General features: G+C 45.3%; 1 protein-coding gene across 5 annotated transcripts in view; it reads left to right on the top strand.

The window, feature by feature from the left end:
- DCLK1 (doublecortin-like kinase 1) overlaps window positions 1–19,455 on the top strand; it is a 520,253-nt gene that overhangs the window by 478,993 nt on the left and 21,805 nt on the right. For all 5 annotated transcript variants that reach the window (XM_005883145.2, XM_014530738.1, XM_014530739.1 and 2 more), the window contains 3 exons: window positions 1,601–1,678; window positions 2,025–2,121; window positions 4,808–4,888. In XM_005883145.2, coding sequence (XP_005883207.1) covers window positions 1,601–1,678; window positions 2,025–2,121; window positions 4,808–4,888 — 256 coding nt within the window. The remainder of the gene's footprint in view (window positions 1–1,600; window positions 1,679–2,024; window positions 2,122–4,807; window positions 4,889–19,455) is intronic.

Below are 19,455 nucleotides of genomic sequence, written 5' to 3'. Positions count from 1 at the left end.
GGCAGGCGGGGAACGTTGGAGTCCTCCTTCACTGAAGCAAGCAAGCCTCATGTTCGCTTCCAGCTGCCTGGCTGCCGGCCGCCATCTTGGCTGGCAGTTAATTTGCATATCGCCCTGATTAGCCAATGGGAAGGGTAGCGGTCGGCTACTAATTACCATGTTTCTCTTTTATTAGATAGGATAGCCAAGATTTGGAAGCAGCCTAAGTGTCCTTTAATACTAGTAGATGAGTGGATAAAAAAGCTGTGGTACATTTACACAATGGAATACTACTCTGCCATAAAAAGGAAGAAAATTTTACCTTTTGCAACAGCATGGATCGATCTGGGGAGCTTCAAGTTGAGTGAAATAAGTCAGTCAGAGAAAGACAAGTATCATAAGATTTCATTCATATGTGGAATTTAATGACAAACTGAACTACCAAGCAAAATAGAAACAGACTCATAGATAGAGACCAGGCAGACAGCTCTGGTGGTGGATGGTGTTGGTGGTAGGGGTAGGGTGGAAGAATTGAGCAAAAAAAGAAAAAGAGACATAGAGAGAACTCAACAGTGTGGTGATTCCTGGGGGAGAGAGCAGTAGAGGTGGAAGAGAGTGTAGAGGGGATAAATGGTGATGGCAAAACAAAACAAAACAAAACACAGATGTCCCAAAAGTGTTGCTTTAGACTGGCAAGTAACTCAAACCAATTTGTTTTGCTCCATGTGAGCAATTCCACTAAACATTTTGTTAGGGGAAAGATGAAATCTAATTTTTAGGAAGAGGCTTGGTTATCAATCATGAGTTTTATTTATACAGGTCTCTATGAAGTGTCTCTATCCAAATATATATCTTGATGAGTATTAGCATATTGTTTGAAATAGGACTCGGAAGATGATTAAAGTAGTAGATGCTGTCAGTGCTCTACCTGTATACCCTTAAGACCACCTATTTCATAATTTCTACCTGACAGCACCTGCAACTCTTTTTTTAGGGGCTCCCTTGGGCTGCTGGAGCTTTCCCTCAATGAGTAGGAAAAAGGCTACAGTGACAAGGAATTAATATCCACCCCGGCAGCGATACCAATTACTGTTGGGAATGAGTATATAGATACCCAGCCTCCTCACCCTACTGTGGGAAAACTCTCAGGTTCCTGTTCTTCCACAGTCTCTCAGAGCTCCTAGGGAGATTCAGCCCTAGTTGCCCTCATTAGTAACTGATTTGATAACTTCCCTTCCCTTCTCTGTCTCATTTCCCCACTCCTTAGCTGGTGTTTCCTGGGATCACCTCCCAAATAAATTACCTGTGCTTGAACATAAAAGTAAAATTGATATGACTATAATAAACCTTTTGGCTGAAACCCTTCACTTACTGATATCTGGATAGGAACCTAGCCATGCATTACTTTGATTTTTATTCATGTGCCTTAGATAATCTCTTTTTTATTATTCTTTTCTTGAATTCTGTTTACTTGGTGGGTTTTAATTTAGTGTTTGTTGTTGGGTTTTTGTTTTGTCTGGTTCAGTTTTTTTGGTTTAGAATAGGAGAATCACCTATTTTGCCATGCCCCACAATTTGTCCTGGTCTGACTTTGTAATTCTGATGTCACTTACTTTTTCAGATATGGCCTCAAGGTAGACATCTGGGCAGCTGGTGTAATCACGTATATCCTGCTGTGTGGCTTCCCTCCGTTTCGTGGGTATGGGCAGCAATCTTTTATTAGCACCAACAAAGCATTTCTCTATTCTCAGAAAGATCTGATCAGCCTGCAGCACAAAAAGACAATAATAAGAATTTGACTTATAATGTCTATTATTTTTTTCAGGTTGTGCATGCTAATTTACATGCCTTCTATATATCTTCTTCATATAATTTAGAAACTCATTTTATTGCAATTTACCAAAACTGTTCCATATTAACATTTTGAATTGCTTAAAACTCATTTTACACATTTAAGGGGAAAGGAAGGGCTCCAATGCTTAAGAATATCCTGAGTTGACATTTCAGTCCTGTTTTTCTCTCACTGTTGTCGTTCATCTAAATAGAAGTGGTGATGACCAGGAGGTGCTTTTTGACCAGATCTTGATGGGACAAGTGGACTTTCCTTCTCCATACTGGGATAATGTTTCTGATTCTGCGAAGGTAGGTTTCTAGTGCTTTCCTCTTCCTTATAGCCTGTGTGTCTTAATGGAATTGTTGATTCTGATTCATTATGTCCAAAGAGACTGAATGATATTGTAAATATGATTTCTGAACACATTTTATTTGTAATTGCTAGTTTTTCTAAGATTCAAAGTCACAACTCATCTGTTTATAACCATCTCAACTTCTCAAGTGCCTCTGTTTCCCTGGCTTCATCTCTCCCTGTTATCATTCCCTTTACCCTGCTATAAGCTCTTGCCATGCCCTACCCACACCAGGCTTCAGCCCACCTTAGATTTCTGTGCAGCTTATTGTTTCAACTCTTTTAGGTCTTGACTTAATTTTATCTTCTCAGAGAATCTTTTCCAGAAGCACCCTGTTTTGAGGTGCAGTTCTAAAACCCTACCTGACTCATCTTATTTTCCTTGTCTGCTTTATTTGTCTCCATAGCACCTACACCCTTATGTCTATCTTGTATACCATCTAACTACCTTTCTACATAGATATAGATAGGTGCATATGTTTTATTTGTATAATTTATTTTCCCACTAGAATGCAAATTCCATGAAGACAAGGATGTTTTTATTTTGTTCATTACTCTATCATTAGTGCCTAGTCACCAGTACATAACTGGTACTCAATATACATAAATGAATGAGTGAATGAATGAAACAGTTAATCAAAGTAGAGGAAACTCAACATGGGTTGAAATGATAAAGAAATACATCATGAGGATGCTACAATTTAACTTGGATCTTGAAAGACAACCAGGATTTAGAGGAAGTGGGGAACAAGGAATATGGTTTTCTTCAATTAAAACTAAAAGATCAACCTCTAAGAAAACTAAAAATCTTACGCCGAGGCATTAGTAGACCTTGAGATAAAAAACACAACAAAATATTTTAGTTGATCTCTTAAACTTATATCTCTAGGCACTGGCTTAAATTTTTGAAAAATTGATCTTAAAAAGTAATTATCTTTTGATTATTCAATCTATATAACTTTTCTTTTGCTGTGTTCTGAGTATGAATTCAATTTAAAATATTATTCCTTAGGCCTGGCCACTTTCCATAGAAAAAATTATGTATATTGGGCCCAAGTTTCTCATATTATCCAACTGTGTAAGAATCTACCTCTAGACCTAAAGAAATTAGGGGAATTGAGAAAGGTGCCAGAGGAAAAGTGAAAAGATGTGGGAAAAATCTGCTGAGGTGGGCATGGAGATGATTTCACCTGTGAACAGGCTTTTTAGAAACCTGTCCAACTCTTTCCATAACATGCCATCACTCCATAAACATAAGAGCTGGAAGTCACTGACAGATAGGACTATTTCTTACACCCCCATGGCACCTGGCAAAGAGCATCACAGACAATAGTTGCTTTAATAAGTCTTGGCCCCAGTTAGGAAGTGAAGGTAGATCTTTGGCAAGATTAATTACCCCGCCCTGGCCAGTTTGGCTCAGTGATTAGAGCATAGGCCCAAAGACCAAAGGTCTCAGATTTGATTACCAGTGGTTAAGGGCATGTATCTTAGTTGCAGGCCCGGTTGGAGTGCAAAGGGGAGGCAACCAATTGATGTGTCTCTCTCACATTAATGTTTCTTTCTCTCTCCCTCCATTCCCCTCCCCTCCATTCTCTCTCTCAAAAAAAAAAAAAAAATCAATGGAAAAATATCCTTGGGTGAGGATTTAAAAAAATAATAATGAATTATCCCCATCATGGAATGGTAATCAGAGTCTATGAATGTAAGCAATGAGGAAATATATATATAACCATGTTATTACATGGGAACTTCTAATTCAAAGTTGACAAATGTATGACAGACTCATCGTTATAACCCAAGCTGTGCTTTTCTGGTCCAGATAAATTTGAACTTAAGGGAAAGTTTTATTTATTTCGGAACCAATAAATCATTTACTGCTTAATAGTTCTATTTTATTTGTGTTGATTGATCTGGAGATTTTTGAAGCAATTTTTCTTAGAATTCTTTATCTACTAAATATAGTTTTTGTTTTAACAACTAGCTGTTGGCAATTCTGTATGTCTTTTCTTATAACTTTCTTTCATACTTAAATATGCCATCCTGAAGTTGAGGGGAAAAAACACATTTTTACATTCAGCTGCCAAAAGAAAATTTAGTTAGTGTTTTTAAAATTTGATTTTTATATTAAATTAATTTAGAAAATTATTTTTAAAGTGAAAAATCCTAGAAAAATAAATGAATTTTAATTCTTTAACGTGTGTATTTGTTTTTTCTACTAAAAATACTTTCATTAAATTGATTTTAATATTAATTTCACTTTATTTTTTCCATCCACTATAAGCTATGTTTTTATAATTCCAAATATTCACCTTTCCTTTAACTTCTAAAGATATTAAGTAATTGCAGATAAGTTGAGTTGATATATTAGTACAGTGTGTCCCAAAAAGATGTATACACACTTTAACAGATGACAGCTTAATTTTGAAAATGAAATGTATTTTAATAAACACTGACTTTATAATTATTCAAAGTGTGTGTTTACATTTTTTGGGACACCATATATTTAAGATTTAGAGCTTTTCCAAATAAAATAGAACTTCTGCATTTGAAAACACCCAGTGGGATAAAGGGGAAAAAAGACTTATGGCTGTTATCTTTGACCTTAAAAGTTAGACAAATAGAATTGAATGTTCCTTTTTACAGGAGCTTATCACCATGATGCTGTTGGTCAATGTTGATCAGCGATTTTCAGCCATGCAGGTCCTTGAGCATCCCTGGGTAAATGTAAGTGACTTCCTCTTTTCCATATATTTACAATTGCAGATTTCCTAATAATGTCACCTTCTTATTAAAATGTGTTTGTTACTTCCCCTAAAATATGCCATAGTAGTTGCAGGATTGCACACTTGTTCCACGAGGACCATGACATACTCACACTAATATGCATGCTCATGGTCCCTTACACAAAGCATTTTCTCTGATTCAGATGAGACTGCCTTCTACTGGGGAGGGTCACGTGATCACTACCCCCCACCCCACAATCTACATTCTGTGGCCCAGATTAGGTCTGAATACATCAATAAAATAAAGCAGATTTTCTGAGTTAGTGCTACTTTTGTATCATTTCTGCCAAAAATACAAGTGACCAAATGGTTTCTGCATACACCTTGGAGTCCTCCAAGCACTTCTCAAACTTGCCTCTGCTCACAATTTACCTGGGGATCTCATTAAAATGCAGATTCTGTCATAGTAGATGTGAGGCTCTGAATTTCTAAAAGCCCCCAGATGCTGCTGCCATTATATGAGTACCAGGGTCTAATGATATTTCTTTAGCTATGAAGGAATTTTTCAGTGCAGAGTCATTAGTGTTTGACCCCATGAGTGACTGAAGAGCTTTGTTTTGAATAATTATAATTAATACTTATCATGTGCCTAACTTAGAGTCTGCCCAGAATTATTTTAAGTACCTTACATACATTAAGTGATTATGTTCTTCCCAATGACTGTATAACCTAGATATAGATCCCAACTGACATATGAAAGTCCATAATAAGGTTGAATAGTTCTTACTGTCAGAATAGAAGACATATAGAATTGGATGTAGATATGGACATGGACAACTTGTCTATACAGGGACAATTATAAAATTGTTAGCTTTCGATATAAATTTTGCTATCTTCCCTATAGCTTTGAATGATTTGGCTATAAGTCAAAGGCAACAAAATATTCTACTTCTCTGAATTATCACCTTGGTAATTAGTTAAGTAATATTTTCCAAATTAACTAATTTTTTATGATAAAGTATTATTGAAAGCGTAGGGTTGAGACTGATTACATCTGAGATGACAAGACATTGAGATCTTGTTCCTGGCCTGCCACTCCATAGCCTTTGGACTAAGTTCCGGAACTTTACACATCTGAACCTGATTCCTCACACCCCATTGGAAGGTTATAAGTATACTAGAGGCCCGGTGCACAAAAATTTGTGCACTCGGGGGGGAGAGGGGGTCCCTCAGCCCATCCTGTGCCCTCTCACAGTCTGGGGATGATGGCTGTTTGCAGCTGGTCACACCCCCTTCAGGGTGGGGGTCCCCACTGGGGTGCCTGGCCAGCCTGGATGAGGGGATGATGGCTGTTTGCAGCTGGTCACACCCCCTTCAGGGTGGGGGTCCCCACTGGGGTGCCTGGCCAGCCTGGATGAGGGGATGATGGCTGTTTGCAGCTGGTCACACCCCCTTCAGGGTGGGGGTCCCCACTGGGGTGCCTGGCCAGCCTGGATGAGGGGATGATGGCTGTTTGCAGCTGGTCACACCCCCTTCAGGGTGGGGGTCCCCACTGGGGTGCCTGGCCAGCCTGGATGAGGGGATGATGGCTGTTTGCAGCTGGTCACACCCCCTTCAGGGTGGGGGTCCCCACTGGGGTGCCTGGCCAGCCTGGATGAGGGGATGATGGCTGTTTGCAGCTGGTCACACCCCCTTCAGGGTGGGGGTCCCCACTGGGGTGCCTGGCCAGCCTGGATGAGGGGATGATGGCTGTTTGCAGCTGGTCACACCCCCTTCAGGGTGGGGGTCCCCACTGGGGTGCCTGGCCAGCCTGGATGAGGGGATGATGGCTGTTTGCAGCTGGTCACACCCCCTTCAGGGTGGGGGTCCCCACTGGGGTGCCTGGCCAGCCTGGATGAGGGGATGATGGCTGTTTGCAGCTGGTCACACCCCCTTCAGGGTGGGGGTCCCCACTGGGGTGCCTGGCCAGCCTGGATGAGGGGATGATGGCTGTTTGCAGCTGGTCACACCCCCTTCAGGGTGGGGGTCCCCACTGGGGTGCCTGGCCAGCCTGGATGAGGGGATGATGGCTGTTTGCAGCTGGTCACACCCCCTTCAGGGTGGGGGTCCCCACTGGGGTGCCTGGCCAGCCTGGATGAGGGGATGATGGCTGTTTGCAGCTGGTCACACCCCCTTCAGGGTGGGGGTCCCCACTGGGGTGCCTGGCCAGCCTGGATGAGGGGATGATGGCTGTTTGCAGCTGGTCACACCCCCTTCAGGGTGGGGGTCCCCACTGGGGTGCCTGGCCAGCCTGGATGAGGGGATGATGGCTGTTTGCAGCTGGTCACACCCCCTTCAGGGTGGGGGTCCCCACTGGGGTGCCTGGCCAGCCTGGATGAGGGGATGATGGCTGTTTGCAGCTGGTCACACCCCCTTCAGGGTGGGGGTCCCCACTGGGGTGCCTGGCCAGCCTGGATGAGGGGATGATGGCTGTTTGCAGCTGGTCACACCCCCTTCAGGGTGGGGGTCCCCACTGGGGTGCCTGGCCAGCCTGGATGAGGGGATGATGGCTGTTTGCAGCTGGTCACACCCCCTTCAGGGTGGGGGTCCCCACTGGGGTGCCTGGCCAGCCTGGATGAGGGGATGATGGCTGTTTGCAGCTGGTCACACCCCCTTCAGGGTGGGGGTCCCCACTGGGGTGCCTGGCCAGCCTGGATGAGGGGATGATGGCTGTTTGCAGCTGGTCACACCCCCTTCAGGGTGGGGGTCCCCACTGGGGTGCCTGGCCAGCCTGGATGAGGGGATGATGGCTGTTTGCAGCTGGTCACACCCCCTTCAGGGTGGGGGTCCCCACTGGGGTGCCTGGCCAGCCTGGATGAGGGGATGATGGCTGTTTGCAGCTGGTCACACCCCCTTCAGGGTGGGGGTCCCCACTGGGGTGCCTGGCCAGCCTGGATGAGGGGATGATGGCTGTTTGCAGCTGGTCACACCCCCTTCAGGGTGGGGGTCCCCACTGGGGTGCCTGGCCAGCCTGGATGAGGGGATGATGGCTGTTTGCAGCTGGTCACACCCCCTTCAGGGTGGGGGTCCCCACTGGGGTGCCTGGCCAGCCTGGATGAGGGGATGATGGCTGTTTGCAGCTGGTCACACCCCCTTCAGGGTGGGGGTCCCCACTGGGGTGCCTGGCCAGCCTGGATGAGGGGATGATGGCTGTTTGCAGCTGGTCACACCCCCTTCAGGGTGGGGGTCCCCACTGGGGTGCCTGGCCAGCCTGGATGAGGGGATGATGGCTGTTTGCAGCTGGTCACACCCCCTTCAGGGTGGGGGTCCCCACTGGGGTGCCTGGCCAGCCTGGATGAGGGGATGATGGCTGTTTGCAGCTGGTCACACCCCCTTCAGGGTGGGGGTCCCCACTGGGGTGCCTGGCCAGCCTGGATGAGGGGATGATGGCTGTTTGCAGCTGGTCACACCCCCTTCAGGGTGGGGGTCCCCACTGGGGTGCCTGGCCAGCCTGGATGAGGGGATGATGGCTGTTTGCAGCTGGTCACACCCCCTTCAGGGTGGGGGTCCCCACTGGGGTGCCTGGCCAGCCTGGATGAGGGGATGATGGCTGTTTGCAGCTGGTCACACCCCCTTCAGGGTGGGGGTCCCCACTGGGGTGCCTGGCCAGCCTGGATGAGGGGATGATGGCTGTTTGCAGCTGGTCACACCCCCTTCAGGGTGGGGGTCCCCACTGGGGTGCCTGGCCAGCCTGGATGAGGGGATGATGGCTGTTTGCAGCTGGTCACACACCCTTCAGGGTGGGGGTCCCCACTGGGGTGCCTGGCCAGCCTGGATGAGGGGATGATGGCTGTTTGCAGCTGGTCACACACCCTTCAGGGTGGGGGTCCCCACTGGGGTGCCTGGCCAGTCTGGGTGAGGGGCTGAGGGCTGCTTTCAGGCTGGCAATTGACTGAAGCTCCCAACCGCTCCTTGTTTTCTTTTTTTTTTTCTTTTTTATTCTGGGCCAGCTTTAGCTCTGGCTCTAGCTCTGAGGCTTCCGTTGCTATAATCGAAACAATGTATAACTCCAGCTCTGAGATCCTGGCCGGCTATAAGCTGGTTTCTGGGGTTTTGTTTAGCTTCTATATTTGTTACAATGTTTCTTAGAGTTGCAGCTCAGAGGCCGGCAAGTCAGGCGGGGAACCTTGGAGTCTGCAGTCACTGGAGCAAGCAAGCCTTATGTTCGCTTCCAGTTGCCTGGCTGCCAGCCGCCATCTTGGCTGACAGTTAATTTGCATAAGGATATGCTGATTAGCCAATGGGAAGAGTAGCGGTCGTACGTTAATTACCATGTTTCTCTTTTATTATTGTAGATGACAGGAGAATGTATGTGAATATGAGCATGTATAGATATACAGCTAAGGTTTGTTTTAAATATATTTATATTGCAGAGCTTCTGCATTGGTATACCATTAAGTAAAGATATTCATTCCCTCAGCCCTTGGAATAGTTAGGCAGGCAACCAGAGTCCAGAGTGGTCACCTCCAGCCTCATAAACGTTTTATTTGCTCCAGGGCCCTAAATGAAATTTAACCTTTTCCATGAAGTGGGAAGAGTTAGGAAGCATCCCATGTAAACCTTGTAATAAGCCTACAAGATAGGCAGGATGGGTATTATTGTACCCACTTTACAGATGTGAAGATTGAGGTTATGGTAGGAGACTTGTCCAAAGTAGCTAAGTTTGTAATTGAGTTAATATTTGCAGCCAGGTACCCACACTCCAAGCCCATTTGCTTTAAACTCCTATGCACCACACTACATCTACCCTCCCTTTGTTGTATATGAAAGCACTGTGAATATTACAAAATACTTCCTATGTACATAGTCATCATTATGTTTGTTCATACAAGTTAGCAACCTATTCAAAGTAACTTACCTAGGTGTCATGCTTAGATGTACAGGGTGGAAGAGGCACAGACAGGCTCTTTCAATGGTAACAGTTGGTTCTGATTTATATACATGCTATTTAAAAACCCATGGTCCACAAGTTGTCCAATTGCCCTAGAAAGACTAACACTTTAACCAGAGAATAAACCAGGGGTCCTCAAACTACGGCCCGCGGGCCACATGCAAATACAAATATTGTATTTGTTCCCGTTTTGTTTTTTTACTTCAAAAGAAGATATGTGCAGTGTGCATAGGAATTTGTTCATAGTATTTTTTAAAACTATAGTCTGGCCCTCCAACAGTCTGAGGGACAGTGAACTGGCCCCCTGTTTAAAAAGTTTGAGGACCCCTGGAATAAACCGAAAAGCTGAATTTGAAATGTGGCCTTTGCAGGCTTATAAAGAACCCATGGAGGAAAGAGATTCATAGATTGATTTTAGATTTTTAAGCATATTATCATCAGAGGATCACTGCCTATCAGGCCTGCCCTCCAGGAGCTCTGTCTGATACAACCAGATAGTCACAGGGCAATGGGGGAAGGGCTATCCCCACCAATCTGTGTGGAGGGTGCCATGGAAGGCTTCCTGGAGGAGGAGCCAGAGCTCCATCCTGGAGGAATCTGGTAAAGAAATGTCCTGTGGAACCAGATCCAGCAGGATGTGAATATTCCTCTATAGTAATAAAAGGGTAATATGCTAATTAGACTGGACATCTTCCGGACAAAGCCACGATGGCAGGGGCTGAGGCAGAGGCAGTTAGGGGTGATCAGGCCAGCAGGCAGAGGTGGTTAGGGGTGATCAAGCAGAAGAGCAGTTAGGAGCCAGCAGTCCCAGATTGCGAGAGGGATGTTCCCTGAGGGTTCCCGGAATTGGAGAGGGTACAGGCTGGGCTGAGGGACACCCCCCCCCCATGCACAAATTTCATGCACCAGACCTCTAGTATATAATAAAAGGTTAATATGCAAATTGGCCAAATGGTGAACGACCGGTCACTATGATGCGCACTGACCACCAGGGAACAGATGCTCAATGCAGGAGCTTCCCCTTGGTGGTCAGTGTGCTCCCACAGGGGGAGTGCCACCCAGCCAGAAGCTGGGCTCATGGCTGGCTAGACCAGCGGCGGAGGCGGGAGCCTCTCCCACCTCTGCAGCAGTGCTAAGGATGTCCGACTGATGGCTTAGGCCTGCTTCCCACTGGGAGCGGGCCTAAGCCATCAGTGGGACATCCCCTGAGGGCTCCTAGACTGTGAGAGGGCACAGGCCAGGCTGAAGCCCCCCCCCCCCAAGTGCATGAATTTCTTGCACCGGGTCTCTAGTCTATATATATAAAGAGCCAGGGTCCGTAAGGACCTACGGCTCGACCAAACACCGGAAGTCAGTGCTGGGTTGCTGTGGTGACCCAGCACTGACTGCAGCCGGTACTGGCACAGTGACCCAGCACCGACTGCCAAGGGGGCTGTGGATCAGGCCAGGAGAGAAGCCTGCAGACAGAGAGGCAGGGTCTGATCCGCAGCCTCTGTGACAGCTGTTGATCAGCTGTTGCCTCTCTCTTTCTCTCTGGGCTTCCCCAGCAGCCACACCTCTGTTTCTCTCCAGGCCTCCAAGGGGGCTGTTAATCAGCCTGACTCTTTGATCAGGCCCAGAGATAGGCCCGGAGATGCTGACTGGCATAGAAACCAACCAATCAGAACCTAATCTGGGTGAACTGTGAAAGCAGAACCTAAGGTGAGGGCTGAGGAGGGGTTTTAAAATGACCACTTTGGCAGTATAGTGCATATGGCTGGCTATCAGTCCAGATATAGAGATTATGTATTTTTGTCTGCCAAGAGCAACTCCTCCTGCTGAAAAAGGCTTTTCCCCCCATTTAAGCAATCCTATCCTATATAATCTAACTATACTAATAAAAGGGTAATATGCTAATTAGACCAGGTCAACTGGCTATCTTCCAGATGTCCGACTTCCTTCTGGACAAAGCCATGATGGTTGGGGCCGAGGCAGAGGCCATTAAGGGTGATCAGGCCATCAGGGGAGGGCACTTGGGGGCAACCAGGCTGGCAGGGGAGGGCCATTGGGGGCAAGATCAGGCCAGCAGGGGAGGGCAATTGGGGGCAATCAGGCCAGCAGGGGAACAGTTAGGCATCGATCAGGCCGGCAGGGGAGTGGTTTGAGGGTGATCAGGCTGGCAGGCAGAAGCGGTTAGGGGCAATCAGGAAGGCAGGCAGGTGAGCAGTTGGGAGCCAGCAGTCCCAGATTGTGAGAGGGATGTCTGACTGCTGGTTTAGTCCCAATCCCTGTGGACATCCCCCGAGGAGTCCCAGATTGGAGAGGCTGTAGGCTGGGCTGAGGGACGCCCCCCCAGAACACAAATTTCGTGCATCGGGCCTCTAGTATACTATAAGATAACTTGGTGACTGTGAGCAAAGTTGTCCCTTTATTTGAGGGGGCTGTAATGCTCTTAAAAACACATAATTCCTTACCTTGATTCCAAACCATATGACCCTACATCAATAAATCCCAACAGTGGGGTAAAGAAAAAAAAAAAGATTCTGGCTATTATCCTTGGAAAACTAAGTTGCTCATTCTTATTCCTAGGCAGTATATACATGTCTTAGCAGGAACTTCTACCTTCTCAACCTGTTTTGTACACATTTTTACACATGGTCCCACTTTGCTGACAATCAGGATCCACAGCTCCCTCTGGAACTTGGACTTCTGCTGTCATTTCAGTTTTCCCTGTTAGATTCCCTCAAAACATTTACTAAAAGCAAGGATAACATTTAAGGAACTATCTAGAAGACTGACAACTGAAAACATACCCTTTGTATAATTCCTATCTTATCCCATGCTATTTTCTGATACTCTACAGTGGTTCTCAACCTTCCTAGTGCCCCAACCCTTTAATACAGCTCCTCATGTTGTGGTGACCCCCAATTTCATTGTTACAAATTGAACATAATTAAAGCATAGTGATTAATCACAAAAACAATATGTAATTATATATGTGTTTTCCGATGGTCTTAGGCAACCCCTGTAAAAGTGTCGTGACCCACAGATTGAGAACCAGTGCTCTAGGATGAAGGTCCATCTCAATGTGTTAATTCTATGAACTATGTTTTACCTCCAATTATTTTACTAACTAGAGGACCGGTGCACAAAATTCATGCATGGAGGGTGTGTCCCTCAGCCCAGCCTGCACCCTCTCCAATCTGGGACATCCCTCTCACAATCCAGGACTGCTGGCTCCCAACTGCTCACCAGCCTTCCTGCCTGATTGGCCTAACTGCTTCTGCCTGCCAGCCTGATCACCCCTAACCATGCCCCTGCCAGCCTGATTGACGTCTAACTGCTCCCTTGCTGGCCCGATTGTCCCTAACTTCCCTCTCCTGCCAGCCTGGTAGCCCCTAACTGCCCTCCCCTGCCGGTCCGTCACCCCCAGCTGCCCTCTTCTGAAGGCCTGGTCACCCCTAACTATCCTCCCCTGCAGGCCTTGTCCCCCCCAATTGCCCTCCCCTACAGGCCTGGTTACCCCCAACTGTCCTCCCTTGCTGGCCTGGTTGCCCCTAACTGCCCTCCCTTGCAGGCCTTGTCCTCCCCCAACTGCCCTCCCCTGCAGGCCTGGTCACTCCCAACTGCCCTCCCCTGCAGGCCTGGTCCCCCCAACTGCCCTCCCCTGCAGGCCTGGTCACCCCCAACTGCCCTCCCCTGCAGGCCTGGTCATTCCCAACTGCCCTCCTATGCAGGCCTTGTCCCCCACAACTGCCTTCCCCTGCAGGCCTGGTCACCCCAAATTGTCCTCCCTTGCTGGCCTGGTTGCCCCTAAATGCCCTCCCCTGCAGGCCTGGTTGCCCCTAACTGCCCTCCCCTGCAGGCCTGGCCACCCCCAACTTTCCTCCCCTGCAGGCCTGGTCACCCCCAACTGCCCTCCCCTGCTGGCCTGCTCACCCATAACTGCCCTCCCCTGCTGGCCATATTGTGTCCACATGGGGGTGGCCATCTTGTATGTTGGAGTGATGGTCAATTTGCATATCACCTCTTTATTATATAGGATTTTACTAATGAGGAAACTGAAGCTCAAAGAAGTCTCTAGCATTAAGCTCAGTGAGTCTCTAACATAAGGTCTGTTACCTGGGTTTTGTTCCCAGAGATTTTTATTTAACTGGTCTGCACTGGCGTCTGGGTATTGGTAATTTTAGAAGTTCCCAGGTGATTTCCTAGTGGAAAGGACTGATTTAAATAAGTCAAGGGTAGTTATTTAGCCAATTTAAAACTTCCTATCACCTTCCTGGCCTTTCCATTTACTTCCTTTATTTCACCTACCTACTCTTTTGAAAAGATATTACCAAGCTAAAATATATTAAAAGAATGAAGAAAGTGAGGGAAAAAGAACAAAAACAAAACAACAGCCTGAATAATCTACCAAGATGTCTCATGCTAATAAAAATCAGCCCTACACACAAAAATATATACTGTAAACATTCATCTCATGGTGCTGGCAGCATTTGTTAGAAAGTAAAAGAACTCTAGGGATGCTGTAATCCTATATAATAAAGAGGTAATATGCAAATGGTCGTTACACCATGACGCGTAATGACTGATCAGCAGGAGGGCGGGGCAGTGAGCTACGAGTGGCAGAGAGCTACAGGAGGGCAGGGCAGCGAGCTACATGGGGCAGAGAGCTACAAGCAGTGGTGGACAGGGCGGCCAGCTGAGGCAAGCAGCAGTGAGCTACTAGTGCACAGATTCGTGCGCAGGGCCACTATTAATAAGTAAAACCACTTATCCATATTCATAAATTGTGAATGATGACTTGGAATTCCACTTTCCATTTGGGCATCTTATCCTCTCCTTTCTCCAAGGTAGATCTTAATTTACTTCATATTTTCTCCCCAAGTGCAGTGTGAATTGTATACATAGAGGATGTCTAGGACTCAGCTGAAGGGAGTCAAAAGTCCTGGGGTACCCTCAGTGGTTAAGTGTCAACCTATGAACCAGGAGGTCATGGTTCGATTCCTGGTCAGGGCACATGCCATGGTTGCAAGCTCGATCCCCAATGTGGAGCATGCAGTAGGCAGCTGATCAATGATTCTCTCTTATCACTGATGTTTCTGTCTCACTCTCCATCTCCCTTCCTCTCTGAAATCAATAAAAATATATATATATATTTTAAAATCCTGGGGTACTGTGCAGTGGGGGATGATTAGCATGAGTCAAGGGGCCACACACTGGGATGTGAAACATGGCTGCTATTGAAGAGTGCTCTAAGGCACTTGGGATTGTTTAAAACTAACTTGGAATATTCTGGGGGTAAAATGCTCATAAATTTACAGATATTAATAATAGGGTCTGCAATGAATAGACTGAAAACCGGATCCATGATCCAAAAACAAAACTCCATGAGGGAGGAGGATTTTCTGAAGCATGACCCCTGGAATGGTCTCCCTAAGGAGGGAAATTCACTCAACCGAGTGACTTCATGTCCAGGCCTCCACCTCCTCCCCAACATCCGCTGGAGAAATGGAGACCAGGTCTCCTACAGACAGCTGTGAGAGTTCATTTTCCATTTTGCAAACTAATTTTGTTCTTGTCAGTTGCAATGCTCTGTCAAGTGGTGGATGGGAACTTCTAAATCAAAAACCACTAACCTCAAACCACAACCAGCCTGTGTCAAACAAGAAACTACTCCCAGAAACTACATACCAAAACGTATGGTAATAATACTATGACTATTTGTAACATACTTCCAGGTTTGTCACGTTTAGAAAATTCATAGCACATTTTTGGCACATAATCTATTCAGAATAATGGTGATAAAGATGTATATAAAAATGTATGTTTTTAATGGCCCTATTTATTTTATTGATGCAAGACAGTAAATTAGCTAAATCTCCATTATCAATCCATATGCCTCAGGTACAGATTAGGTCCCAACAAAACCATCTGTTTATAGCTTTTAATTCAATTATGCTCAAAGCCTTCAAAATTGATAAGAAACTACAGACTTTTTAGTTACTGTGGTGTGTGTGTGTGTGTGTGTGTGTGTGTGTGTGTGTGTGTTACCTTCTCTAGCTGAGATACCTTATTTCATTGGGAACAAATTCTGAACGGTTTTAAGATTTTTGAAGTCAAAAGCATCTTTTGAGGGTTGTTTCACTACTTTCATTACGTTGCTTCAGCATGAATTAATAACCAAACAGAAGTTGAAAACTTCACTAGAATTTAAAGCTGGAGGCCTGAGCCCCTAGGATATAATATGTAAAAGAGTCGCTAAGCACAAATAGTGTGGTGAAGGCTTGGGAGAGGTGGGTGCGGGGAGGAGGTGGTCAATGGGAAAAAAAGCAAAAAACAAAAAACAAAGGAGACATCTGTAATACTTTCAACAACAAAAAATAAAATTTAAAAATATTAATTAATTAGTTAATTAATTAAAAGAGTTGCTAGAAGTCTTTACAGAGGATTAGGACCAGTGCAGGGCCAGGAAATGATAAGGAAGTCCATTGTGAGAGTGATGAGAAAACAAACTCTTAATTCAAGAACTGGCAGGGAAAAGAACTCAGGTAAAGGGAAATTTCTGGTAAGGATGCCCAATGGTGGGGAAGTGAGGAGGCAGGACTGAGCAGCAAGGTAAATCTTCCTCAGTAAATTTCATAGGGGCTGCTGTTATGGAATCCCAGCTGTTGTTTTTTTTTTTCCTCTGTATGTGTACCCAGGATATTAAACACAACCTGTGCCAATCACAGGCCCACACTGACCCAATGCTACTTTATGTCATCCATTGTTAGCTGGGGCTTCTAGCACAGCCTGCTCCACATGGGATTTGAGAGCCCCCGCCTTAACAGGTTGCTTTGCCTTATCTCAGATTAGGGAGAACCTAGTCTCTCCTTGACGTAGAAGCTTCTAACTGCAATCCAATGGGCCTCCTGAAGTGCTCAGTATCACTTTAACTGACCTTCATTCAAAGGCTTCCCAGGCTCCATTCAGGCCTGTCCAAATACAGTATTCCATTTTTTTCAGCTCCTAATCCAACTCTCCCACCCCCTCACTATAGTGCCACTTTTATCATGGAAAAGAAGTCATTGAGTTCCTCCATTTAACACTTAGGTAGCCCTTTTGTAGCAGATATCATGCTAATGAATGCACAGAAGTTCTAGACCTAGCTGTGTGACCTTGAGCGAATAACCTTGCTGAGCCTCAGTTTACTTATCTTTGAAATGGGACTGATAAGGCATATTGTAGAGGATAATCTGAGGACTAAAGAGATCATATATGTAAGTCATTAGCATACACCACAAAGCAATTAACACTTGTGTCATCTTCCTCTTTCTGCCTTTCTCTTTTAACTTGCCTCCCCTCCACCTCAAAACAGGCCTCACCCTTTCTCTCCTTAATTCATCTTGCACCAAAGACAAAGAGAAACCTACACCTCCCCAAGGCAGACTGCTTCATTTCCCCCTCTATCCTGTGCCTTTTCCTGTCTTCCAACTCTTCCTTGCCACTAGCTTCTGACCCTGAGACTTCAAATACCCTCAAGGGTTTTTTGTTTGTTTTTGTCTTAAAGAGAAAAACTTTCCTTCCATCTGCTCCTTAAAAAATATATATATTTTATTGATTTTTTACAGAGAGGAAGGGAGAGGGATAGAGAGTTAGAAACATCGATCAGCTGCCTCCTGCACACCCCCTACTGGGGATGTGACCACAATCAAGGTACATGCCCTTGACCAGAATCAAACCTGGGACCCTTCAGTCCACAGGCCGATGCTCTACCCACTGAGCCAAACCAATCAGGGCCCATCTGCTTCTTTATAGTCTAAAGCACATATAAATAACTGCCTGACATAGCCTGGAACTCTCCCAAGAGGTGACTGGAATTACATCTGTAATCTTGGGGGTGGGGCAGAACCCCAAACCTTGCCAGATATGTGAGACTAATATTTGTAAAACCTTCAGTAAAGGTACATCATTTCATCCGTTGTCAAATGTTTAAAAATTCCCAACATTCTAACTTAGATCCCAAGGGCCTGCTGTTTCATCCACCATTTAAAAAAGTATTTGCACACACCATTGAATTTGTCCTCGTGTTTCACACTTTGATTGGCATAATCCTAATCTTTGCGATTATCGCAGGACTTCTCTCCCACTAGGAGAGTTGGGAACTGGAAACTGTACTGTAAAACATCTGAGTAAAGGGCAGTAGTCCTCCACACTTGCTACCCCCCTTACTAAAAAACATTGCTTTATTTCTAAATAAGACTTCAGTCTTTGGATCTTTTTGGTATTCATTTGTGTCCTATCTTCTGTTCTTTCTCCTTTGTTTGCCATTACTCTCCCACATGAACTCTTAACCAGAGATAAACTGGTTGACTCATTGTTTGGCAAACATGCCCTGTGGCTTCCCACTCACATGCATCTGTACACCAAACCTCACGTTCCCTTCTCTCTACCTGTCAATACGTTCCCCATCATTTAGGACCAGGTCCAGTCCCATAATCCTCATGAAGCCTATGCTGACTGCTCACAAAGGAAAATATGTCCTCTCTCCTCTGAACTCTTTCCATGTTTCTAGCTAAGCCATAAGGCTATACTGCCTGGGACAGCTCCGTCTCATCTTGTTAACCTGTTTTATTATTTGACAAAGTGTGTCCATACTGTGTCTCCCAAATAGTTTGCAAGGTTCTCTGGTCGGCAGAGACTGTTCCCCCCTCCCATCCCTAATACAGCAGGCGCTTCATATGTCCCTGTTTCTCTTCCCTCCCCAAGTGTCATTCCACTGCTGCCCTAACTGACTTTCATTTCATTTCTATTTCTTTCCACAATACAGACTTCTAAAATTTTTTTGAATTCACTCTGCATCATTGCAAAACCTCCTTCCTCTAGATTTGGTTTCAGATGTGAGTCAATAAGCATAATAATTGTTTCTTCTTCTAGCCATTAATAAACAATGCAAGAATATCATAAATTGAGAATCCACTGTGTGTAGAGCACTGAGCCAAGAGCCCCTGTTAAAGATTACAGAAAATGTGGAAGGCATGGTACAAAAGAACAAGAGTTCAGTATATATATATATATGCTTTGTGAGTGTATACATATACTTGTGTGTGTGTGTATATATATATATAATAATATGTGTGTGTTATACTTACAAAATCACCTAGCATCAAAAATAATATATAAGTAGGGAGGCAAATATATAGAATAAATGAGCATTAGGAGTTTACAGAAGAACCATTAGAATAAGTTGTGTTTAATAGGGGGAAGTGTTTTGGAACAGGTGATTTGGACCCAAGTTTTGAAGAAAGAGAGCAATGACAGGGTACATGAGAGCAAAGCCCATGCCTATTTTTGCTCACCCTCATTTTCCCACCACTTACTCTAGTGCCTGGTCCACGTCAACATGTTGTTAATATTTGCTGAATAAATGAATAGCCAAATGCTAAAAGAAGGAGTAGATCCCATGTGGAGAGTCCATGTTGTGCAAAAGAGTAAGCATGTCACGTTTGGAAAGATGGAGAGGAAGGGGAGAAGGAAAATGATGAATGGCACTGAAGTCCTGCCAGGAACTTTGGTTTTAAGAGATAGTAACAAACACTTTATTATACATCCATTCATTTATTTTGCAAGTATTTACTAAGCATCTACAATGTGCCAAAGCACTGTGTTAAGACCTG

The sequence above is a fragment of the Myotis brandtii genome, unplaced genomic scaffold (assembly GCF_000412655.1).
Source record: "Myotis brandtii unplaced genomic scaffold, ASM41265v1 scaffold77, whole genome shotgun sequence".
Classification (NCBI taxonomy): domain Eukaryota; kingdom Metazoa; phylum Chordata; class Mammalia; order Chiroptera; family Vespertilionidae; genus Myotis; species Myotis brandtii.
Note: the sequence above shows the minus strand (reverse complement) of the source record. Positions and strands in the feature narration are given on the sequence as shown.